Genomic DNA, 25,547 nt, shown 5'->3' with positions numbered 1-25,547 from the left:
AGTTATATATCTAGAAGATTCCGTAAATCCAACGGTTCACATCAGAATCAAGTAGCACGGAATCTAATGCAGACAGCTAAGCGGGAGGCCGGTTCGTAGGGAGACTGCTGCTAAAAATTCTCTTCGCTTCTCTTCTCTGGGACGAACGAGGGCGGCCGCGAGATCGAGAAGATTCCGGCGACGCGAATGGCTCCGACGAAGGAAAGCGTAAGCGAAGAGATCCCCGCGGCCTCCTCTCTCGGGGACGCCCTGCTGTACGCCACGATGTGCATCGTTGGCCTCCCCGTCGAAGTCCAGGTCAAGGACGGATCCCTCTACTCCGGAGTCTTGCACACCGCCTGCTTCGACAGAGACCACGGTATAGGGCCTCCGCTTGTTTCTACTTTGCTCAACCTTGATCATCCTATTAGCTCTATCTCGTTTCGATTTGCGTTGGTGTGGCCAACCGCTATTGCCTGCCCTGATTGTTGATCTAATTGATGTATGCGTCCTGAAGGTCGAAGCTTTGTGATTTGATTGATGATCCATGATTTCTTCCTTAAAATTTCTCTTTTTTTTTTTAACGTTCCTTACGACTTTACCTTCTTTTTTTTTAATGCTAGAGCTTGATTTTAAGATTTTGTATATTTCGTTGGTGTCAGATCCGCGCATGTTGTAGATTTACGAACTTTTGAAATTTTTATCTGCTTCGTTTTATTAGGTATTGTGTTGAAGAAAGCGACGAAAATAGGGAAAGGGAAGTGTCGCGCAAACTTAGCATTAGGAGATTGTGTGGATACTCTCATTGTGCTTTCGTCTGATCTGGTTCAAGTAGTCGTAAGGGTAAGTCCTTTACCTTACTCTTGTGTGAAGCTTTTGTTTTATAGTTCCGTAATCTGTTCTCTTTTTACCAGGGTTTTGTACTTCCAGCTGATGAAGGTGTTGTTGATCATGTCGTTGGCAAAAGTACAGAGTCAGTGAATCAAGTTGAGTCCCGTTCTTGTAGTAGGGAAATAGAAAGGGAAGAAAACGGATCGATATTTCAGGACTCTGCTTCAAGGTTTGTGGTGCATATGAAAACTTAAATCTGTTGGTGTATGTTTGTTGTTAGGACAGTTATGGTTCCTAGCCAACTATTTTATACAATTATATTTAGTTGTATTTAACAACTGGTAGGGAATCATAGTGAATTTGGGAAAAAATATATTTCTTCTTTCTGTTAGGATCACATGTGAAACTTATCTACCTGCGGAATTTAGGTTGCATTCAATGACCTACCAATCTATCAACAGAATGACCAAGCTGTCTATTTTATGCTATATTCTGTCTCATACTCTGGTCTGAAGATCTGTATTCTGTTTTATATTTTGGCCTTTTATCTCTCAAACAAATGTCTTTCGCCAGTTGTGTTGGAAGGATCATGATGAGTGGAATTTCATATGTTTTTTGGACCCTACTGACATTTAAGTTATCATTAAACTCCACGTTCAGTTGAATTTTCTCAAATTGATATTGTTTATCTGAAAGTAGGCTAGACAGCTACCTTCACAGAAAGGAAATTTCATTTTCTCAAGGCACTTACATTCTGATTCAGATGAATGCGAATTCCATTTGCTAAAATTAAATGAACTTAGCTTATAGAATGATGTTGAATTTCAATTGATAAAGCATAATTGAATTTACTTCTAATTATGCTCTAGTTAGAAAGTAACAGTATATTTGGATTCCTTAAAACTATATATTCCTGAGGCTAATTGCTCAAATAAAATGATTTTTAGTAGCAGTGAAATTTTAATAAATAAATTGGAAACGCCAATCCCAAAAATTTATCAATTCTTCTCTGTGTCAACATTGTTTGGTTTTTACATGGTTAGTACCTTGATCTCATTAGTTTTCTGCAGACAGGTCACAGAGTCCCGAGCTGATGGAGACAAAGAGGACAATTCAATTGTTGAGGTTTCTAGAACCATCACTTAGTTTGAATATGACATACATTTTCAATTTTTATATTATTGAATAATATATTTTCTGGTTATTTGAGCTTATAATGTATGTCCATGCAGGTGGCAAATGGAGCTCCATCTTTGAGTCCTAACTGTGAGTCATATGTCCTCTTCTTGAGAAATTAGTTCTAACCAAAATACTATGTTTGCATCTTTATATTTATTTCAGCATTTTTTGAAAAATTGAAATTTGTTGCTGCAAATTATTATTCAGCAAACATCAAGGGAAGAAATAGCCATCTTGCTTCTCTACCTGACCAGCTATCTTCTCAAGAAATTGAAGTTCCCAAAGCATTGACCTCATCAGATACTAGTACTTCAGTCTGTTCTACTTCTTCCACTTCAATATTCGATATTACAGCCAATTCATATGCTACTGGATTAGTAACATCTAATACAACAATCCCAAAGAAAATCAAAGGTGAAAGTATTATTGCCAAGGTGAGGTTCTAGAATTTCCCATCTCCTGCTTTTGTATGAAAAAAAATGTACTGCCAATTCTTTGTTTCCTTAAGCCACTATAATTGTTGGATGTTACAACTTTTCTTCAAACGATAAAGTAGAGGATTACTTCTATTGATTTAGATTTATACATATCTCAAAAGTAGTAATTGTGCAGAAGGGAATATTCTGTTGGATTTTCCTCTTTCATGTATCTGTTCATAGGAATAAAGGAATTATCATAGAATAACTCTTTCTATGTTTGGTCATAGAATGAACTTGAAATACCAATTTTTATTGAATTATTATTCCTTCACTATCCTTCTATCTATTCCTTTTGTCATTCCAACAAATACATGAGCATTCCCACTCTTTCCATTCTCCAAGGATACATTATGTAAGTCGAGTGGGCCAATGTTTGCAGGACATGACAAATGAATTAAGTGGGCTGAATTAAGTGAATCGGCTTGGCAAACTAGGTGGTCAAATGAGTTGAGCAGGTCAGATGGATTTGGTAGGACAGACAAGACAGGTAGTTTGGATGGTTCAAGTCGGGCTGAATGGGGTAGACTGTGATAGGTTCTTTGAGATATACTGCCTGGATAGGTGTGAATGGGTTGAATTTATTACCTGTTGTTGATTTAATTTATTTGTTTAATCTAACAGAACTGCATCATAGGAGATCTATGGATGCTTTTAGCATTTGAATTTTTTGCATTAGTTAGATTCATTTGTTTACCAATATTTGGTTCTTACTTTTTGGTACTTTCATAATTTTACAGGAATCAAAGCTCAATCCAGATGCAAAAGTTTTTACACCAACAGCCACAAATTATAGACAAGTAGCAGCTCCAGTGCCCAGATTTGTAAGCCCAAGTCAAATGTCAAATAGCCTTTCTGTAGTGCCTACTATTGGTGCACAATTAGGACATGAGGTGGAATCTTTTGCAAGTCGTTTCACAGTACCAAGTAAAGTGGTTCCATACAATAACCTAATTGCTGCTCAAGCTGGAAATGGAACTCATTACGCTCGCCCGGTGAGTTCTTAAGTGCTTTCTGCTCATTGTATGTATATGATGCTTTCTTTATTAAGTCCATGTCTATATAATCAATTAGTCAAACTTTTTTTTAATAATTGAACTTAAGTACTAGTTCATTTTCACTGTCATCCATAGGCTACATTTTTTTATACATGACAGTTCTGTTTTGTCCATTCCTAATTGATGCTACACTAATGTTCTATAACAATGGTAATACTCAGAACCCCATAAATTATATTTGTTTATTCTTTCTTTGTTTCTAATTTCAAATAGATTGTGGGGCACAGTAGTATTCGCCAACTTCCAGTTCGTGTCAATGGCCAATATCATCCTCTTCAAGCAGGACATCATGTGTACTTGAATCCACATTCCCAAATGGTAGACTTATCCCTTTCTTAATATATCCTTGAATTCATTATTTTCTGGCACAAAATAATTGGGTCTAACACCTAGTAATTGGTCGTAATATGGTGAGGAATTTACTTCCCAAATTAATTAAATATGATAACATTTGTGATCTTAAATCTAGGTACCTGCTGGGCCACTAAATCAGCCTGTGTATGTACATCCAGTATCCCAGGTAATTATTCTTATGTATGTGTAGTTTTGTATTCTTTGTGATATTCACTATATGGCTGCTTATAAATGTTTGTCATATAGTTTCTCCCACTGTCAAAATGAGCAAGCGCCTATCAGAGTGTTCATTTTATGAAATTATCACGTATATATAGCTGATAGGTCTTTTTCTAAGAACAGTTTGATATCTTAATTGTTGAGGAAAGAGGATAACTTCTCTATTCAAATCAGAAAGGGCTTTTATAAAGTACATCTTCAGTGCTATCAATAGGATATCCGGTACCCTAGATCGAGAGTCGAAATTAGATGAATGATAAGGTCTAAAAAAATGATATTTCACTATGATTGTTAAGAGGACATTGAGAAAATTTCACTAAGATAGTTAACAGAATATTTGTTATACTGTAAAAATGAAAATGCTGCTTAGAATAATGTACAAGAAATTTGAAAGTAAAATAATGCTTGATGTCTTGACTCAAACAGAACATAAAATGTTTGAGAAGTTATGTCATAACTAAAGAAATGGTGATGCAGATATACATATATGGTGATTTGTTGAAATGGTTGAGTACATATGTTCTTGCTTCCCTAGCAAAAACTGAGGGAGTTCCTATTTGAGAACCAATTAATTGAGAACAGTTTGCTTATGCTAAAAAAGATCATTAAACAAATGAGTATTGAATTGGACTGATGTATATTTCTTTCAAATATCAACAAAGGCCAGCAAAGACCATAGAAGATTCTAGTTCAGGGTAAAAAAAAGAAATGAAAGTCTCTTAATGGACTTGTTGCCTTATTAACTGTTGTCACTCTTGTAGCTAATTTTCTTCAATATGGAATTTCTCAGTCTGATTTATCACTATTCTAGCTTTTTTCCTTTTACTAGTGATCTATGAAAATTTTATATCATTATGTTAGTCATTGATTTTTGAACTGATCGTTGCCTTTTGCTTCAAGGAGCCAATTCAAGGAACACCATTCATGCCACAAGGGCATCCTCGGCCTCATCCCCCTCAAGCAAATATACTCAAGTTTCAAGGTATTCCTTACTAAATTCTCAAATCGAATCACACGTATTTAACATATTTATATGTAACAACTTTACACAAAGTGGTCACAAAAAGGTTAACTTGTATCCATTTTCCAATTCAATCAACCCAGTTGTTCATAGAGCTATCTACTTAATCATGAACATTTCTACAACCTCTCCTCTAATAGACGAAGAAATAGTAGGTTTTAAAAGAACTTGTTTTTAGCATCTTTAGATATGAATCTATCCCAATCAAAAGTTTTCATAGAGCTGTTCAACTTTTGTAGGTGTTAGCTTCCTAAAGCATGGCATGTTTTCAAGTTTTTGATAATCTTTATTCCTCATAAATTAGACTATTAATATCTGAGAATCTTCATGGAAGTTTTGATGGTGACCAAATCACTTCATTCTAATCTTCAGCTGCTCACTGTGCTCGACTTTTCTTGAATTTTGATCGTCATTTTAGGTACAGCAGCACAGCCTATACAGCTGCCTATGGCTCCCCCCATAATGGCTGGTGAGAACCAAACACTTGTGGCACCGATGCATGTTCCATTCGCCCAGCCCTATGCCGTTCCCCAACCCGTACTGATCTCCGATGTCAACGGTTATATTTTCCGATGAACCCTTCAGATCTCTTTAGCCGGATCTTGGAGTCTGCTCTCAATTTTGTTGAATTAGTTTGATTTCCTCAGCCATGGTAAATAATGATGCAGAGTAGAAGATGATATCATTTGGCCTCTTGAACTTGATGATATGATCAGGGAATTTTTTTTAGGAACTTCAAATGTCTTTTATTGTCAAAAGAAGAAAGTGAATTACATGTTCGAGTCCTTTAGTTCTGGTTTATTCTCTTTAATTTGATAAGAATTTTTTTTATAGAGAGATGGAATTGTGTATTTAAAACAGGGCAGAGAGAAATATATGCATGTCTTAGTCCAAATTATTGATGAGCAATTTTAGAGCATTCAGTTCATGAAATAAAATTAAATTGAAATATTTAAAATTTATAAATTAGTTTTTTTCTCTGATTTTAGTATGGAATTCTTAATTTAAAACATAAATATATATTCACCCAAGCTAATAAAGTGAACATAACATATAAAAACTCTTCTCCGAGATTTTTATATTGGGGGCACCAAAATGCCTTTTAGTTAAAAATTAAAACCAAATAAATAACACGTGGGAAAATCAATTGATGAGAGAGCAACATAAAAATTGTTGGTGAAATAATAATTTTATAACAGGAAAAAAAATATCCCAATGAATCATCAACATTGCAAAAAGATTCTTGGTGACCTAATAATTTTATTGTCCTCCAAAAAACCTACACAAAAAGGGGTACACTGCTTTGCCATAGGCAGGATTCTGAGCAGAGTATTTCACCAGCACATAAAACAAATGTTCATTTGGACAACAAGTACAACCTTTTTTTTTTCTTTCTTTCATTCTTCTTTCCAATTTTCTTCCAAATTACTACAGCTGCTTCTAATTCTTCCCACTAGTGCTAAACCTAACAAGTTCTTCAAACTCAAAGGTTCCAGATCTCATCCTGCAACTTTGGATCACCACAGAATTGCCCCTGGTCAGATGATTGCTCACTAGGTTGTGGCATGCTGCCTGCAAAACTTAGCTGATCATTACTTGCCTTGGGGTTTTTAAGTATACAAAATTTTAGCTTTCTACCATTACCTTGTAATAGTTCTTCAAAGTGATGCTGCTGTCTTTGATCTAATCCTGAGATATCCGACATGTCTATGTTGGCAGATGATTCTGCAACTGTATGAGGCTCGATAGCAATTCCTCTTTGATCTTCCGAATGAACTACCGCAGTCACTTGAGGTTTTTCTTTGTTAGTAATGAAGAGAGACAATGAATCTTCTGCTTGGGTTTCACCAACTGCTTCATTTTGAGGCGCAACAGGTGTAAGCTCTGCGATCTTTGGTAGTGTTTCATTTATATCGAGCACGGAAGGCTTATAATTGGAAGACTCTGGAATCTTAGTGGAAGGATCCTTTCTTTGGTGGGGCACAGCAACATCAAATGAAGCCGCAGCAGGGCGGACTGGCACTGAAACAAGCGCCTGACTAGGTTTTTCAGTCGACGAATAAAAGGTTCCTATCGGCCTTGCCATGGGGATCAACGGTGCAATGTCATTCTCTTCTGAAATAGGGACGCAACGATGAGGATCAAACACAATGCCCTTCAAGACATGACCGGTGTCGCCTACTTTGACAGTCAGCAGATAACCAGCTTCAAAGGTTCCATCCAGTGTGCCACACACAGTCTGACCGAGTAAGCCATTAGTCTTTTGGTTCGAAACGATGGAAGAATTAGGTTGAGTCGGGCTAACTTCAGAGTAGTGGGCGAAGCTTGCACTTCGAGAATGGGCAGTTGGATCGACGCCGATCTTTGAAGGAGTGTGAAACGGAAGAGTTTGAGGTCTCATACCAGAGAAGGCAGCAAGATCAACTTGATTTGGGATAACCTGAACACCATGACTTGAATTTGAAGCTGGATACGGTTGAGATGAAGTAGCAGCTTGAAGCCTGAGAGCGGAAATATTAGTCGAATTAGTTCGACGAGCATGTTGCCTTTCGCTTAGACTATCTAAATCATACTTTCGAGGGCGTCCACGTTTCCGCTTCAGAGGTAAGTTAGCCGGGCTCTGGATGATCTCCTGATTCTGTTCGCTCATGCTCTCTTAAGGTGAAAATTCCTGTAAAAATTGTCAGCAATCCCTTTCTGCAAGAACAAAATCAATTGTCACCTCCTGTATTGTAGAAACAAATGTGTGTGTGGAATATATTCAACAAGTGATCACGTAGAACATTCAAATTGCCTGTTCCCAAGTAGATTATATCAAAACATTATTGAATATTATATCATAAGCTTTAACATTTTTACATATAAACAAAATGTACAAACCAAATGAGCAGTAAATCCCTACAAAAAAGGGAAAACAAAGCAGAGATCGGAAGAAAGATTTAGAAGTTGAGCTCACAGCTATTTCAAATTTTGGCAACAACCACGTTCTTTATTGCAATTACGAGACATGCAGAAAGAGATTCAAAATTTTGGATGAGTACATTTAGCGGTACATCAATTATCGAGTTAATTCATTTCCAAAGCAAACATCTGAGCACATCAGACTTCACAGGATGAAGAACACATCGAATTTTCAAGGTACATTCTCAAGGAATGTCAATGAGAAATAAACAATACCCGATTTTGATGCAACCCTAAATCGCCCAACTATAGTCCAGATCCGAATCGGAATCGTTCTTCCAGAATAATCAAATCGAAACGAATCGAGACCTTTCGCCTCCACCAAGCACACGGCATCCATTGACGATCGCAATAAAAAAAAGTTAAAATTTTCAAGGGAAGCACATTACTTTAATAAAAAAAAACAAAAACGGTCATGCGACGTGCACGCACAGAGCCAAAAGCCCGCTGCTGACAAAAAGTTTACTTTTTAAAATCTAAAGCACGGGGAAGAAGAAGGAGAAGGAAAGGGGTGACTTTACCTTTCGCCCTGGTGGTTCTTCGGCCGGAATCAATCCAGCGAGGATAAGATCGCCGACGCCTGGATCGAAGAAAAAAAAGGAAGGAGGAAGAGGAACCCCTAGCGATGTCCTTGATTGGCTCTCTTCTCGTCGCTTCCTGGCGATGGGACTCCGCTCGCGCCGGGGATCGACACATTTGGGGAAGCCGTTGCCATTAATTGACGTAAACCCTCGCGCTTCGCCTCCACGACCTCGCCTTCTCGTCGGCACCTCTCCGCCACCTGGGCCCAAGTGGGCTCTCCTTCTGCTGACGAGGCAGTTAATTGGGCTAAGGCTACTCAAAATGGGCCGGCCCGACACTATCACGGCCCTCCCACGTGACAACATTGGCCCGCCAATAATAATAATTCCCTATTTCTTATCCACTTATTTTCTAAAAATATTAAACTAATTAATTTTTTATAAATTTTTTTAAAATTTTTATGACAATAAATTCGGATATTATAAAAGTTAGCAATTTTGGGCAGTGTCTACCGTCCGATTAACTCGCCATCAGACGGACATAAACAGCGATCCGTGTGCGCAGGATTTCGACCAATAGCCATCCATCATAATCTGCTATATATATGAAACGATGCGCACGGCTTTGACATTCTTCCATCGAAGGCTTTGGCGCAGCTTCTTCTCCGCTTCCAAATCACTAGCTTTCTTCCCTGCTTCGACGCTTCTGTAACCCTAGGTTCTTTGCTCCGACATGGCCGGGAGAGGGAAAGCGATTGGATCCGCCACAGCGAAGAAAGCCACGTCGAGGAGCAGCAAGGCCGGGCTCCAGTTCCCCGTCGGAAGGATCGCCCGGTTCCTCAAGGCCGGGAAGTACGCTGAGCGCGTAGGCGCCGGTGCTCCTGTCTACCTCGCCGCCGTTCTCGAGTACCTCGCCGCGGAGGTATGGATCTGATCGATATTTCACCTATTTGACATGGGGCAAAGTTTTCGATTTCTTCTTGTTATAGCAATCTAACTTGCCGTGTGCAGAAAATTTTGGTTTTCGATGATTTCTCTATCATGGTTCGGGCGATATTCCTTGATTTATGTCAATCTAACGTTGGCGTGTGGAGATGTCTTTTGGATAAATTCTCTCTATCCTGATTTTGGGCAAAATTCAATGGTTTCTTCTCACTAATTCAGAAATTTTGTTTTTTTTTGGGGATGAATATTGGGGGCAATTAAATTGTTATACTGTTTGCGTGCGGGAAAATTTTCGTTTTCTAATTATTTCTGTTCTGATTTGGGGCAAAGATAGTCGAGTTTGTGTTTGTGTTTTTGTCGATCCTTTACCTGTTTAGGTTTTCGAATCTATTCGCCTTCTTTGGCTCTGTATTTTACCTCAAGCTGATTGGACTCGTCGGGACAGGTTCTGGAGCTCGCCGGAAACGCAGCAAGGGACAATAAGAAGACCAGGATCGTTCCGAGGCACATCCAACTCGCCGTGAGGAACGACGAGGAGCTCTCCAAGCTTTTGGGCGAAGTGACGATCGCAAGCGGCGGCGTGATGCCCAACATTCATAATCTTCTACTTCCCAAGAAGGCCGGTGCTTCCTCGAAGGCTGCACCCGGCGACGATGATTAAGTGAAAAATCAACCTTTGCCATAGTTAATGCGTGTGTTATTAATTTCATTTCTATCTTGTGGAATTTTTTTACTCTAGTTTTCATGTAACATTTCTACTTTTTCGGATGAAGAACATTTGTTATTTTGTCAGTTTTATTAGGACTTATTGATGTTCGGTTTAAATGGTAGAAAAATTATATTAATTGATGCTCGACTGTTCTTAGTAAAAACACAAAGTTACAGAAATGACGCAAAGCAGAGAAAAGAGATATATTAGCAAGCAATGCTCATTGATCACTGGAGGTTGCTAACAAAGCGTAAGATGCTTTATTTATTAATTAATTGATCAGTGGGATCAAGAGGAAGCTTTAAACCTGTTAGTAATGGTGGCGAAGTACTTGCCTTGGTGGAAAGCCTGTTCCAGCTCTAACTGGGATGGGTTTCTTGAGCCATCGCCGGCGTATGTGCCGGCGCCGTAAGGGCTCCCGCCCTTGATGTTTTCCATCTCAAACATTCCTCCACCGAAAGTGTAGCCAATTGGGACGTAGATCATGCCATGGTGAGCCAACTGAGTTATGGCTGTCAAACTGCAACGATGAAACAGGGCGAAGCTGAGTTAAAATGATGCCAATTAAATGATGAAACTAATGGACTTAGATGGAGCTTACGGAGTAGTCTCTTGGCCGCCGCCTTGCGATCCCGTGCTGTAGAAAATTCCGGCAGGCTTGCCAGCTAGAGCCTGAGATCGCCACAGTCCTCCGGTCGCGTCAATGAAAGCTTTGAATTGGGCAGCCATCATTCCGAACCTGGTCGGGAAGCCAAACAAAATTCCATCTGCTTCTTGGAGAGCATTTGGTTCGATGATCGGTACATCGCTCTTAGGAGGTGCCCCCATCTTTCCAAGAACTCCTTCAGGAAGAGTCTCAGGAACCTTTGTTTTTAGATAAATATTAAAAGTTACAACAACAACACAACAAAGTAATGCTTTAACAAGTTAGTTTGGCATGCTTGTGCTGATAGTAGATTGGAAAAGCAAACCAATTGCAATTATTTTTTATCTGACTACTACATTACAAGAGAGCTTGGCTAGAAAATTAAAAACCAAATGTAGTAAGTGCGTTCCAAAGTATGACAAGCATTGTCACCTGCCAGAGCTTTACTTCAACTCCTTCAACAGAAGCAGCGCCTTTTTGGATTTCTTCTGCTAGCTTTGCTACATGGCCGTACATAGAATAGTATCTGAATAGAAGCGAGGATGATTTTCTATAAGATTCAAAATATAAAAAGAAAAAGCTGATTTTATTTTTTTTCAAACAGGAAAGCACTTTAAATCAGTTGAAGTGTATTTCAAAAAGTATTTAAAAAATAAAGTATTCATTGCGCATTGATGAATTTCCTTTTACGGTTCTTTGAGCGGCCTAGCGTCCGTAGTCCGATGATTGCCTTAAAAGCAAGCAATTGATCTGGTCTGCTGAGCCCACACAAATTCTTTTTGCAAAAGAAATATTAATTACACCAAGAAAGTTACAAAACAAAGGAACGATTGTGTGCGGCTTATCTGAGGAAAAAAGAGAAGTATTCATAATTATCTAACTTTGGTAAGTCATTCTTCTATTTTTACTGAGGTAAATGAAAATTTTCAAGTGAAACAAAGGAAGGAAAGAAACGAAATCCCGAGAATCATTCAATTGCCCCTCCCAAATAACCATCGACTCAGTTCATACATCTCATCGTAGATAGCCAAAACCCACCACCAGATCCATTCACTACCAACGGTGCTATCACAGAGTTCCAAACGATCTCTATCCTTCACAAAAATAAATTCAAAACCCAAATCCGACCGACAAAATGGCAGAACGCCACATTAACAATTTAAAAAGAGGAACAAAATCGAAATATGGGACGAGATACGATCCGCACAAAAGGAGTGAACACTTACACGACATAGATCTTCGTCGCCATTGATTTATGGATCGGATCGGAGGCAAGGGAGAGACGGAAGAACAACTGCTGCGAAAAAGGAAGACGATGAAGTAGCCGGATCGGGGCGTGATATTTATAGTCCAGAGTCAACAGTGCCAGCCCATCTCTTTCCCAATTTACTCAATATAAATCCCTTAATCAAGAAATGAATTAATTTGCTTCTAGAGCTGTGCAAGTAGTGATCCCTCATCACCGACCGTCGGATCCCCAGGGCTTTAGAATTTTCATTTTCATATAGCATTCCACAGCTTACGTAACCATGACAAAGCAATGAAGCAATAATTAAAATAGAAAATCAATTGTTAGGAAAAATATATTTTTTTATCATTAATATCCATATTCAACATCTAATATCTTACACATTTGTTATAATTATTTAAAATTATTTTTAGTGAAAATGGAGAAGGTAATGGAGTTGTTTTGCACTTATGATATGTGATTGCGATGTAGGCAAGTAGAAGGGATACCTTATTCATGTGGATGTTGATACACTTGAATGATTTAAGATTAATACAACAAAAATGGTTAGTAGAAAGACACATCACATGTGTTTTCATCAACTACTTCCATGTTCAATCGATTCAAGTATAGAAATCAAGTAGTAAGTACTTTAAGGTTAGCAAACGAGGGAGGCAATTGATCAATTGGGTCAATCCAACGAATTAGTTTCAATGCCCCTCGATCGTGGGCATGGGGCATGACCATTGTAGAAAGGCGAGATCTTTTGGATAAAGACCTCTCTACTTCAACCTAGTCATCCATATCTTATGCTAATTTCAGGGACATCAGCTTGATCAAGAACATCATCCTAGTCATTACATATAGCATCATTTACAACTCCTCACTTATTCTCTTTACAAAGATCTTTAAGTTTTCTCCCTCGCCATCGGAGGGAAAAGATCCGCGCAACACTGAAACAGTTGAGACTTATACAGCTTCACGGCAACAATGTCCCTTTGAACTCTGCATTTCATAGAGTTTCAACAACAGCAAGCCGCTGGCAGATTAGAATTAGGCAGAATTAACAGCATAGTGAAATTCTATTTCGAATGATCCTTCGCTTGCACCACCATCTTCTACTGGTTTTTTCGCCTTCTGATTTTGCAAGCTCCCGTAGAGCTTTCTTGGCATCGTGCAAACGAGTGTTGTATTCCTTCTTCCAAGATGCATATTGGGCCTTCAGCTTCCGAAGATCTTCGTAGGATTTCCTAGAAAATTCTGGCTGGCCTGGTGATGATTTCACATTGCAGAGCCCCCTTGCATCGTCCTCGAAAACCTGCTTCTGCTTCTCAAACTCCTTTGCCAATTGGTAAACAGCATTGTTACTTTTGTCGTTCGCATCATTCACCGGTCGATAAGTAGTTGGTGTTTCATCAGACATTCGTTGCTTGGCCTTGTCATCGACAGAAAGATTCTTCTGTGCTGCATCTAGGGCCATCTGCATGCAAAAAAAATTGATTTTTGTATTGAATCAGTATGCACAAATTTACTTATTTGTGCTTGAATATCTCTAACACCTTCAGCTTCGTGAAAGTAAAGAGACTCGAGAATCAGTTATCAAACTAGACGACTAACTTATCTCAAAATCCAGAAGGGAAATGAAAAGTGGAACTTCAACTTTGAGTAATACAGAATTTTAACTAGACTAGAAAGATAGCAATTCCCCCCTGAACCAACTAATTACCATACGCGAAGTAAGAGGAGTTAATTAATCAGCAGCCTCACCTTCAGGGTCTGTATCTGCTTCTGATACATATCCTCCATGGAGTGCATTTTTTCCTCGCAAACAGAACACTTTTTCTGGTACTCTTGCACTTTCTGCGACAGTGCAACATTCTCACCCTCCTTTTGTCTCAATTCTTCCTTTACGTCATCAACCTCCTTCTCAATCGCTTCCAATCTCAAAGCGGGCGCCATTTCCTGTTGTTTCATGTCGATTTCAGGTAACTCAAATTTCTGAAGCTAAAACTGTAATTAGATGAACAAATAAGATCAATGTTAACTTGGACCACTATAGTTGAAAGTGAAATTAAGAGCATAACAATGTTCAATCCACGTAAAGATGCAAAGAGTATACCATTGTTCAAACTACGCAAGGACACCGATAAGCATTGGAAGGATTTGTGCCTCAGGTCCAACTAACTCAATTAGATGTGCCATTTTTCCAAGTCTAGAATGAGTTTTTCTTTTCCGTGATTTAGAACAATAGTGTTTACCGATCTCAACACACGAACTTCATTTGTTAACAGGGAAAGGGTATCTAAAAACCATACTGATCTTTGTAACACAAAGCGACATAGTTATTGCATGCCTGCTATTTCTTGTTACATTATGCCAAAAAAGTTGAGCATCTCTTGATATAATCGCATGTATTGAAAAGTAATACATTGTTATTGATGTCGTAAACTAATCAAGTAATAGATTGGAACAATCTGCACAATTCTGATGAAGTTATGAATAAAAGCATGTGAATTAGATACCTGCTCAACATGATCAAGCTTTTGTGAAGTATGGGACTTTTCGGTGTCTTCTTCATGGGAACCTAAATCTTCTTCACCAGAATGAACCACTTTTTCTGCCCTACCTTGCTCAATGACTCCGTTGCTGAGTTCACTTGATTCCGGGCTTGCCTTCTCTGTGAAATGAGTGTCCTTTGATGAGACCTCTGCAGGGACACTCTCAATCTTAAACTTCAAATTGTTCTTTGTGGAAGGAGGCCGCCGTTTCAAAGTGGGCCGGGCAGGCAATGCTGGTGGCTCGTCCTTCGGCTTCTCATCGCTCAGTTTGAGGGCAGCCAGCATTTCCTCAAGCACGCTGCGGGTGGGAACCGCCGGCAAGGCAGAAGACATGTCGACGCCGGCGGCGCAAAGGACCAACACCCTAAAATCAAAACCCAAACCCTAAATTTAGCAAGTAGAAACACCACGTCTTCCGAATCGAAGATGCTCTAAAACCAACGAATCACCAAACAAGCGATGCAGCTAACAAAAACTCACTCCACGGAGGGCGATTACCAACTCGATTACTAGAACCGAAGAATGTTTTTTGTAGGATCAGAAAACAAATCCAGGCTTTCACTCCAAGAAATCTTCATAAAAATCGAAACTTTGGTGCGCTGATTTTCTTTGCGTAAAAGCTCCCACCAAGGTTGCAGCTTTTTATCTGCTTCACTGAATCATGAGCTAAAAATGAACAAAACCATTGCAAAAATTAGGGTTCTTGCATACTGAGCTGCGTCCGCCTCAAAAAGGAAGCTCTTAAGAAGAGAGATATCGATCTATCCTCCAGGGGAAAGGCCAAACCAATTACCAACAAGAAAGAACAAGAATAGGATTCAACGAAGAGCCTAAGCTAAAAAGAAACAAAGTAGAAAAGAAAGCAAAAGGGAAATGGAAAGAAGAGACGAGAGATCGTAGAAGAGAAACGAAATCGTTACTCTCCCCGGTTCGGATTCGAAGAATGAGGTTGCAACAAAAACAGAACGGAAAAGAAAGAGATAAATATGGAGCTTAGTTGTATGCAATTAACTTCCTTCTGTTAGGGATATTTAAATTTTAGCCCTATTAACTCCCTTCTTTATATTTTTTGGATAAAAAATTAAATTCATTCGATAAATTTATATAAAAAATGGTTCAAAATTTATTGTAGAGTTAGATTCATTTGCAGCAAAATGAATATAACTCTACAAGAACATTAACCAACACATTGAATGAATATAAATGAACATTTATAAGGATGAATTGTTTTATTTATGATATTTTATTTTGATATAAATGACCATTTATTAGGTTCGTGAATCAGTTTGTAATTCATGAATTTACATTCACCATAATTTTGACTAAAAAATTATTCATGAAACATATACAAATGTTCTGTGGTTAAAAAAAAATCAAAATAATACTTTGTTAGGAAATAAACAGGAATTAAACTTTACAGGAAATAAATATAAGCTCGTGTTGGAACCAAACAGTGGGTAAAAAAATGTCATTAAGTAGCAAAAGATCTGATTGAGAAAATTAATTACATTGATTATATCACACTAAAACTGTGTGGATTAAGGCCATAGTAAAATCAGAATATTTAAGTGAAAGACACTGCATTATGAAGGGATCAAGTAACAAATACAACACCCAGGAAGCCATGAGAACTAGTCCGAAGCTGAAAATTAGAAAACCCAGACACAATTTAAGCATTCACTTTTATCGAACACCAGAAAACAACCATATGAATGATTCTAGATCCTATACAAGGAATACCCTGGCTCTATTCCTTGTTCAAGGCTATGAGAAATAGTCATTGTTAGGAAATGAAAGACCATAAAAGATCGCATGAACAACAAGGTTATATAGCATCTGTCATGTAGCAAAGCTTACTTAGACTTGCAATCAGCACATTCTTTGTTCTCTGGTAACTTGAGCAGTGCCTCCAATATCTGCAAAATAAAAATAAAACAAAGACGTGATTTTGCAGAGAACAAAAAAAAAGAAGATAAATCTAGGTGGAAAGGAAAGCAATGTATAAATTATACGGCCGGGATAAATAATAATAATAATAATAATAATAATAATAATAGATGCGGCCATAAAATAAGAAGGGGGGGGGGGGGGGGGGGGGATTTTCCATCACCCCTCTTTCCCGGCGGTGGAAACCCTAGTATTATGGGGTTCCACCGGTGGAGATGGAGGATACCACCCCTTGTTTATCATGATCTGCCCCTCCATATATGAATTCCTAGATCCGCCACTGGATAAAGGGGTCCACCAAGCGTGGGTCAAAGGCGAAGACAGCAGTTGACGTGAAGGTCAAAATCATAAAAGTCAATGCCATAGAACCAGCGGGCTTACCGAAAGTCGGCCGAACGGAATTCGATGTCGACTGCCGATCGAACTCGAAGTGTCCGATCGTCTAGCAGGTTCATTGGAACAGATTGCTCGTCCTGACGGAATCAGTACAGCAAAAACATCAGTCTCGCAACTGACCAAGATAATGCTAGGTCGGACGGAGCTCCGGTCGGTCGGGCCAGAAACAGTCTGTCGAACCGAGGTACTAAGAATAAAAGCAGCTGAGATCGACCGGGCGGGGAGTCCTGGCCGAGCGGCTACCCCTCCCATATCTCTTAATATCCCTCTGGGAGATAATGTCGTTGAGAACAGGGCATGGTCAACAAGCAAATCGTATGACGGAAATTTCTACTGTCATGTCAAAGATTTGTATATCTGTTGAGATATGATGTCAGAGACACTTTTCTAACATGTCTTTTCAGAAGACGATTCTCGTGCCTTGAGAAGTACTATATAAAGGAGGGTCCATATATCGACGGAGGTATGTAGCATCTGTTATTTGTGCTCGTATTTTCACAGTTGCTACATTGCTTCGTGATTTTTCTACTATTTTGGTGACCAATTTGAGCGTCGGAGGACCAACGCCGAGAATCTCTTCCCTAACCCGACCCTAACATTTCTTATGTTACATATCATAGCGGAGTTTCGCACAATCAACTAGGGAATTCTTCACCAATAATAATAATAATAATAATAACCTTAAACATGAAATGAAGAAATAGGAAGTATAGCGACTAGAGATGAAGATGAATTACACAGAAATAAAGATAATCAATTGTTAACAGTAAGACATTTCAGTATTTAAATTCTGGCGCCATAATGTCTAGTGTCCCTTGAGTCCCTTCTAATAATATTTACTAATTATTATATACCGATATAACTGGAGAAGGAAGGATACAGCTATGGCTTGAATCAGTTGTCAAAGAGGCTTGCTCATGTGAAAGACGAAAATATGGTTCTTATTCTCTATTTAGATCCATACTCAGAAATAGACCTCCAAATTCTCTGAATAAAACGGAATTAATCCATGTAAAAAAAATTTGAGCTGGGAAGATCCAACCAACTCGTAGTTTGAAGTCCGCGCGTTTCCCGTGTCTTAATTATCAAGGGCGACTGTGTGAAAATTACAGATGTTCGACGACCAAAGTAAGATTCCAGATTCGCAACGATGGCCCAGCAACGATGAACGATGGAAGGGTGGGTAGATATTAGTAACCAATATTGGGACTCCAATTCCAATTCAACTTGTGACCTCCACAGAGCCTATTTTACGCATGGTGTTTTCCTCCGGGATAAGAAACACGTGACACCATTTTTCATAAATTAAAAAAATAAAAAATTAATCCATCATTGTTTTTTTTTCTTTTCGACATGAAGAAAGCCTTACACTCCGCTTTTCCTGATCAAAAGTTAACGTGCAACTTCTATGACATTAAAGGCACGTTTTTGGAAGAGGAAATTTATGCGGTTTGAGCTCATGATTTTACCTCTAAAGATCAGGGTTCAAATTCTAAGAAGAAGATTGTCTATGAACTCAAATTGCGAGGAAGCTTCGTTCTCTATGATGACTTGAAAAGATATCTCAGAATCAGGCATAAAGGCAAGTAGCACCAAGGGAATAAGACACGAATCATCAGGAATAAAGACCAAACTCCAGCTATAGGATCGCTGCCTTTTCACATACCTGTAATCATAAGGCCATTGTTTCCTTGTGAGGTCAGGAGGATGATTTGATCCATCATGGAAGAGAATCCCCCCATGACAAAACAATCCACTCGCAAACATCGATCATAAAGCCACTCTCGTTATGGGCAAGCTCAAGAGAATTTATAGCAGCAGATGGTCTGGCAATTAAAGGGCTTACATGTGTATCATCACCGAGAAAGATATGCCAGAAGCTTGCAAATATTCCTATGGGGCTTTATCCCTGTCGAAAAGTGTTTACGAAAGAATGTTGTGTAATTTACCCAGTGGAGCTCATTGCGGGAAGATATAAACGAGTGAGAACTCTCAAGGAATTCATATTTTTGAATCACAGAGGAGCTCAGGTTTTGAGTTACAGTATTGTGGAGCTGACACACAGAGTTCAAACATATGGTTTGATGAGATAAGCCAGAGGCATCAGAAAAAATGGGTTGGTTGAGAAGAGTAGCCTGCGTGACTACTTGCACCACGAGGCGCCGCAGAAGCCTGCTGTGGAAGATCAGGACGAGGATCAGGAGAGTCATCAGGAAGGGAAGCAAGCCGAGAGTCAGCCTCCAGTATGATCCTTTTGAGTATGCTCTCAACTTCGATGATAGTTTGTTCTGGATCGAAAGAGACCGTAATGCCCTTCCAATTGCCTCCAAGCCTTCGAACAACAATTAGTTCATCCTGCATATGGCTTCCATGTTTCTTGCTGAAAAATGTTGCCTGATAAAAAAAAGGGTTCTATGTTAGCATGTTTTTACTTTTATAATGCTGCTATAGGCTAATTTTAACTTGAGCATAATATAAACAGCTTGCTTGGCAAGGCAGGGCCATCCAAACAGCAAACATATTGTTACCTGATACAATAAAACTGCATGGAAGACACAGTTGCATAGTTATAATTCCCATTATCGACATGGATGATGTTGGAAGGTACTGTTCTAGGAAAGAGAATAGGAGTTGTAGTAGAATGACTTTGTATTGAAAAAATACTTATCTTGCAACTTTGAGTATTTATACCACTCAATAGAAACTCCTAGACCATGCATTATTAATTAGATACGTGAACTTATTTATCTAGATACATGAATTACAAGATTCATGTTTCACTTGATTCATGTACATAAATCATTTATAGTTCATATATTCAAGTTTAATTTAACTTCTAGCACTCCCCCTTAAACTTGAATCTTCCTTACTTCAAGCGTGACCCCAATCTGTGAAAAATCATCATATTTGAGTGGCTTTGTAAAAATATTGACAACTTGATCCATAGTCTTCATATACTGATATACTCAAGTTCAACTTCTTTCTTTGCAATGTATTCCTGAATAAAATGATATCTTGTGTCAATATGTTTGTACGTTCATAAAACACCATATTCTTAACCAAACTTTGAACTGACTTATTATCAATCATGATCCTTGTAGCATCTTCTTATTTCAAATGAACTTCCTTTAACAATCTTCTCAACCATATAGCATGACAAGTGCAAGAAGTAGCTACAACATACTAAGCTTCATAATTGGAAAGTGTCACAATAACTTGCTTTTTTGAACTCCATGAAATTACATTACTTTCCAAAAAAAATATAAAGTTAGTTGTGCTTTTTCTATCATCAATGTCTCCCGCAAAACTGCTATCACAATAGTCCATCAACTTATAATTACTAGAGGATGAATAAAGAATACCATAATCAAAAGTACCTTTAATATAACAAAGTATCCTCTTTGCTGTCAAAATGTGAGCTTCAGTTTGACTCTCCATAAATCGACTCACAACTCCAACTACAAATAAAATGTCAAGTTTTGTACAAGTATCTCAAGCTCCCAATAAGACTTTTGAAAATCGTTGGATCAATCTTCTCTTCTCCTTTCTTCACTTGGGATAGTTGCGCTTCAAATTGCATAGGGGTATTAGCTTGTTTGCAATTGAACATATTGAACTTCTTAATAACCTCTTTCACATAGCTTTCTTGTGAAATAGAAGTTTCATCCTCCATTTACTTTACCTGAATTCCCAAGCAATAAGTCATGAGTCTCATGTCAGTCATCTCAAATTCACGACTCATGACTATTTTGAATTCTACAATCATTTTTTGATTATTTCTTGTAAATATGAGATCATTCACATAAATGCAAACAAGTAAGAAACTCTGACCTTCTTCTTTCATATAGAGTGCATACTCGTGAGTGCATCTCAAGAAATCATTTTCTTGCAAATACTTGTCAAGTTAATTGTTCCAAGTTCTTGGTGCATGTTTAAGACCATATAGTGTCTTCTTTAGCTTCAAGACCTTGTCTTTATGCCCTTTAACCACATATACAATACGTTACTCAACGTAAACATCTTCATTTAGATAACCATTGAGAAAGACAGATTTACATCTAATTTGACAAATCTTCCAATGATTTTGAATGGCAAGAGGCATCAATAAGTGAATTGTCTCCAATTGAACTACCCGAACAAATACTTCATCATAATCAATACCTTGGTTTTGCTGGTAGTCTTTAACAACAAATCGTGCTTTATATCTTTCTACTTCTCCATTTGCATTCTTCTTTGTCTTGTATACCCATTTGACACCAATAGTCTCATGATCAACTCCCAAGTATCATTCTTCATAATGCTTGCATTTCTTCTTCCATGGCTCCTCTCCATTTTTCATCCTCTTTTGCTTCTTCAAAGCTCAAAGGTTCAACATCTGCAAGTAAATAAAACAAACTCATTTCATCAATAGCATAAGTCTCATTGTAGATGTCATCAAGACTTCGATATTTTGGAGTCTTTCTCCCGAAGATGATCCTAGTGTGATTGATAACGCTAAACCCTATAACCCAAGCGCATGTGGAGTTGTTAGTGGAGTAAATTCCTCTTGGACTTCTTGTTCCACATCAAAGTAAGGAAGGAAATCATAAGACCTTTCTTCTTCCTTAGAGCTCCTACCTTATAATGCATCTTCATTAAATTCTACACCTCTACTGAATACAACTCTTCCTTGTGGATTGTATAATTTGTAACCCTTGGAATTTCAATCATATCCAATGAAAATAAGTTTCTGACTCCGATCATCTAACTTGGATCTTTCTTGTTCAATGACATGTGCAAATGCAATGGATCCAAATACTCGTAGATATGATACAGTTGGCTTCCACCCACTCCATGCTTCTTGAAGTGTTTCATTCTTCAAGCTCTTTATTAGAGATTGATTTGAAAGATATATAGAACATGCCACAGCTTCAGTATACAACTCCTTAAACATGTCTTTAAACTTTAATATACTCCTTGTCATATTAAGTATTGTCCTGTTCTTCCTTTCAGCAATTCTATTTTGTTGGGGTGATCTTGGAACTGTCAAAAGACGATGAATTCCATGCAACTCACAAAAGTTGTTAAATTCATTAGATGTAAATTCACCACCCCTATCAATTCTTAATGCTTGAATTTGATATCTACTTACTTTTTCAACTAAAGCTTTGAACTTTGTGAATGTATCAAATACCTCATATTTTTGCTTCAAAAAATAAACTCATGTCTTTCTATCGAAATCATCAATAAAGAGCACAAAGATTTTTGCTTCAAAAAATAAACTCATGTCTTTCTACTAAAATCATCAATAAAGAGCACAAAGCAATAGCTTTTCCGAGAGATTCAGGCTTGATAGGACCACAAACATCAGCATAGACAAGTTGAAGTGGTTTAGTTGCTCTTGAAACGGATTGCTTTAAAAAGCTCTTTCTTGGATGCTTACCTAGTAAGCATGCTTCACATAATTGATCAGAGCGATCAATTTTTGGAATCCCTTTCACCATCTTATGATATCCCAAAACTTTGAGTCCATCAAAATTCAAATGGCTAAACCTCATATACCAAATCCATGATGGATCCTGGATACAATTCTTCAAGCACATAAGTCCACAATTCTTCAAATCCAATAAGAACATCCTGTTCTTACACCTTAGCAACAAGATTAGAATCTTGATCACGTAGCCAAAGCATACAATCATTCATATGAATCTTATAATTTCTTTCCAAAAGTTAACCAATACTTAAGATATTACTAGTCAATTATGAAACATAATAAACATCACAAGTACTTTATGACCACCATTCTTTGTTTCAAGAAGAATTGTACCTTTGCCTTCAATCTTCAACTTTGTGTTGTCTGCAAAGCTTACAAAACCTTTCTTGTTTGTATCAAGATCCACAAATTTACTTTTATCACACGCCATATGATTGCTAGCTCCATTATCAAGGTACCATGTGTTTGCTTTTCTAATAGAGTCCTCCTTGAGTGCAAGAAACAAAGATTACTCTACATCATCTTCCTTGTTCTCCATTAGATTTACCTCTTCATCTTCCATGTTTGATTGACAATCCCAAACATAATGTCCAAATTTGTGACAAGAATAACATTCAATTTGAGATTTATTTTTTCTATCATCTACCTCACATAGTTACCTCTTCCTCTTGCTCTTCCTCGACCCCTTGCAAATGTTTGATTTCTTTTATTAAACTGAGAAGGTTGCTCATCTCTCCCTTGACCACGACCATATACTAAACCTCAGCCTCTGCCTTCTCCTTAGCCTCAACCTCTACTAGAAACACCTCCTTTGGTCTTCAAATCGATCTTTGCTTGTAATACATGTTCATATTGTTCTTGCTTTTCACAGTTCATGTCCCCTCGGATGGGTCTAGTGGCTAGCACATGAGGTGTTGCCATCAATGAGGTCTGGGGTTCGAATCTCGGCAAAATCGAGGTAAATGCCTCCCTTATGTGCTAGTCACTATTCCAAAGGCTAGTAGCCACCCGTGATTTACCTCCTCCGTGTTGGCCCTGGGACGGATTGGCGAGGACACTGGGGGCGAGCGTATTCGCCTTTTGCCATCAATTGCTTTTCACAGTTCATCCTTTCTTCCTAAGCGCATAATGATCTGTTTAATCCATCAACAGTCATGATCTCCAAATCTTTGGACTCTTCAATGGCAACAACAACATGATTAAACTTTGTGCTAAGAGAGCATAGTACCTTCTCAATTACTCGAATGTCAAACACGATTTCTCCAAGTCTCTTCATTTGATTGACAAGTAAAAACACTTGTAAAGTAATTGGAGATATGTTCACTCTCCTTCATAAAGAGTGATTCAAACATAGCCCTTAGAGTTTGAAGTCGCACCTTCTTCACCTTGTCTACTCTCATAATAGAGTTGCGAAGCGTCGCCCACACTTTCTCTGATGTTGTCTCATTGGCTATTTTCTTGAACATATCTTCATACAAACCTTGATGGATGATGGTAAGAGGACCTTGATCTCTCTTTCTTTCTTTCTCCAAAGCATCCTTTTGGTTTTGAGGTAGAGTTGTTACATCTAAGGACTCTTCAAAATCATTTTCAACGATATCCCACACTCCTTGGGATCCAAGAATAGCCTTCATTCTAAGTGACCAATTCTCATAGTTAAATTTGTTAAGTTGGGGGTATTGGAAAGAAAAGGATTTTGATGTCTGATACCACTTTGTTGGAAGACGGTGGGCTCTCAAAAGCTTTCTAGGAAGAGAAGAGAAGTTGTAGTAGAATGACTTTGTATTGAAGAAATACTTGTCTTACAACTAGTATTTATACTACTCAATAGAAACTCCTAGATCATACATTATTAATTAGATACATGAACTTATTTTACATGAATTATAAGATTCATGTTTCCCTTGATTCATGTACATAAAATATTTATAGTTCATATATTCAAATTTAATTCAACGTCTAACAAATGATTAATAATAAGAACCAAAGATAGGGCCACTTGCAGGGATTGATTACACCACTAAGGTATTCAAGGAAACAATGTTTAAATTAAATAAACCAAAATTGATTTGCTGGTATGTCTTTCTGATTAGGCAGAATCAACCTCCACGCACTTGCAATATCAGACATGAATTGAGAATTAAATTGTTGAATAGCAACAAGAATGTTGCTCAAGCGAAATGAGATAGTTGTAAAATCATCAATAAGTTGATTGCAGACACTGCAAGACACAAATGGGAATAAATTAACATGGACGATTAAAAGGACTAACCCTTCCATTTCCACCACCTTGAAACTACGATCTCAAATTGGAAAGATCTCTTGACAACAAATATGTTTATAAATTTTCAGGCAAGCTTCTTATAGCCTACAGCATAAAATGCAGAAGATCAAATCTCAAGTTTCAGCATGCTAAAGAAAACAATTGCAAATCAAGTATCTAACCAGAATATAATGCAACAATAGTTTCAGTATCAAGCAACGCAAGAGCAGGCTTTGCTATGCTGATAACAAAGGAGATAGTAGGTAGTTCTACGCGCAATAGTAAGACCTGCAATAAATTATAGAACAAAAGTTGAGCAAATTATCAAGTAAACGTAGGCATTGATGTAAAAGGAGGAGGATATAATGGTTCATCATACCTGAAACTCCTGACACAAAAACACTTGCAAGTGATGTGAAAGTCAACGTCAAGGTGGACAATATCAGAGAACCAACGAGCCCATCAAAGTCCGCCGCACAAAAGTCAACGTCAACCGGCAATCGGGGCTTAAAGTGTCTGATCGGCCATCTAGCTTATAGGAGTGGATCGCTTGTCCGATCGACCATGTAGTTATAGGAATGGATCGCTTATCCAGCCAAGATCATTACGGAAAAAACATCAGATGCTCACAACTGACCAAGTGAATTACATGCCGACCGAAGCGCATGTCCCATCGGACAAGAAACAATCTGCCGAACTGAGGCTCTAGGGAGAAGAGTAACTGAGATCAACAGGGCGGGGAATCCTGGCCGAGCGGCTCTCCCGCTCGGTCGAGCATCGGGA

At 38.2% G+C, this 25,547-nt stretch overlaps 5 protein-coding genes across 9 annotated transcripts; 2 read left to right on the top strand and 3 right to left on the bottom strand.

Moving 5' to 3' along the window:
* Window positions 1–58: 58 nt before the first annotated feature.
* On the top strand, window positions 59–6,055 carry LOC122007340. Of its 2 annotated transcripts, none has more exons than XM_042563197.1 (11): window positions 59–358; window positions 701–822; window positions 894–1,039; window positions 1,881–1,935; window positions 2,043–2,076; window positions 2,197–2,423; window positions 3,206–3,460; window positions 3,737–3,841; window positions 3,993–4,043; window positions 5,000–5,078; window positions 5,536–6,055. In XM_042563197.1, exons 1-11 carry the CDS (start codon window positions 187–189, stop codon window positions 5,691–5,693), a joined length of 1,404 nt encoding a protein of 467 aa, XP_042419131.1. In that variant the 5' UTR covers window positions 59–186; the 3' UTR covers window positions 5,694–6,055. The 2 variants fall into 2 exon arrangements, with proteins under 2 accessions (XP_042419131.1, XP_042419130.1); XM_042563196.1 differs by having other exon boundaries at window positions 61–358; window positions 4,997–5,078.
* Window positions 6,056–6,342: 287 nt separating this feature from the next.
* On the bottom strand, window positions 6,343–8,911 carry LOC122007341. Of its 3 annotated transcripts, XM_042563200.1 has the most exons (5): window positions 8,600–8,911; window positions 7,691–7,814; window positions 7,423–7,618; window positions 6,762–7,356; window positions 6,343–6,689 (listed from the first exon to the last, which is right to left on the bottom strand). In XM_042563200.1, exons 2-5 carry the CDS (start codon window positions 7,765–7,767, stop codon window positions 6,601–6,603), a joined length of 957 nt encoding a protein of 318 aa, XP_042419134.1. In that variant the 5' UTR covers window positions 7,768–7,814; window positions 8,600–8,911; the 3' UTR covers window positions 6,343–6,600. The 3 variants fall into 3 exon arrangements, with proteins under 3 accessions (XP_042419134.1, XP_042419133.1, XP_042419132.1); XM_042563199.1 differs by lacking the exon at window positions 8,600–8,911 and adding an exon at window positions 8,295–8,565 and having other exon boundaries at window positions 6,762–7,618; XM_042563198.1 differs by having other exon boundaries at window positions 6,344–6,689; window positions 6,762–7,618; window positions 8,600–8,909.
* Window positions 8,912–9,213: 302 nt separating this feature from the next.
* LOC122007343 (probable histone H2A.3) lies at window positions 9,214–10,336 on the top strand. Its single transcript, XM_042563202.1, has 2 exons — window positions 9,214–9,521; window positions 9,990–10,336. The coding sequence occupies exons 1-2, from the start codon at window positions 9,333–9,335 to the stop codon at window positions 10,203–10,205; spliced, it is 405 nt and encodes a 134-aa protein (XP_042419136.1). The 5' UTR covers window positions 9,214–9,332; the 3' UTR covers window positions 10,206–10,336.
* A 96-nt stretch (window positions 10,337–10,432) lies between these two features.
* Window positions 10,433–12,260, bottom strand: LOC122007342 (NAD(P)H dehydrogenase (quinone) FQR1-like). The gene is made up of 4 exons (XM_042563201.1): window positions 12,126–12,260; window positions 11,332–11,425; window positions 10,855–11,117; window positions 10,433–10,773 (listed from the first exon to the last, which is right to left on the bottom strand). The coding sequence occupies exons 1-4, from the start codon at window positions 12,146–12,148 to the stop codon at window positions 10,542–10,544; spliced, it is 612 nt and encodes a 203-aa protein (XP_042419135.1). The 5' UTR covers window positions 12,149–12,260; the 3' UTR covers window positions 10,433–10,541.
* A 699-nt stretch (window positions 12,261–12,959) lies between these two features.
* Window positions 12,960–15,657, bottom strand: LOC122007339 (myosin-2-like). Of its 2 annotated transcripts, none has more exons than XM_042563194.1 (4): window positions 15,135–15,657; window positions 14,650–15,049; window positions 13,895–14,089; window positions 12,960–13,607 (listed from the first exon to the last, which is right to left on the bottom strand). In XM_042563194.1, exons 2-4 carry the CDS (start codon window positions 15,016–15,018, stop codon window positions 13,191–13,193), a joined length of 981 nt encoding a protein of 326 aa, XP_042419128.1. In that variant the 5' UTR covers window positions 15,019–15,049; window positions 15,135–15,657; the 3' UTR covers window positions 12,960–13,190. The 2 variants fall into 2 exon arrangements, with proteins under 2 accessions (XP_042419128.1, XP_042419127.1); XM_042563193.1 differs by having other exon boundaries at window positions 15,166–15,657.
* Between the last annotated feature and the right edge of the window lie 9,890 nt (window positions 15,658–25,547).

The sequence above is a fragment of the Zingiber officinale genome, chromosome 7B (genome assembly GCF_018446385.1).
Source record: "Zingiber officinale cultivar Zhangliang chromosome 7B, Zo_v1.1, whole genome shotgun sequence".
In the NCBI taxonomy this organism is placed as follows: Eukaryota; Viridiplantae; Streptophyta; class Magnoliopsida; order Zingiberales; family Zingiberaceae; genus Zingiber; species Zingiber officinale.
This window is presented reverse-complemented; position numbering and strand designations above follow the sequence as displayed.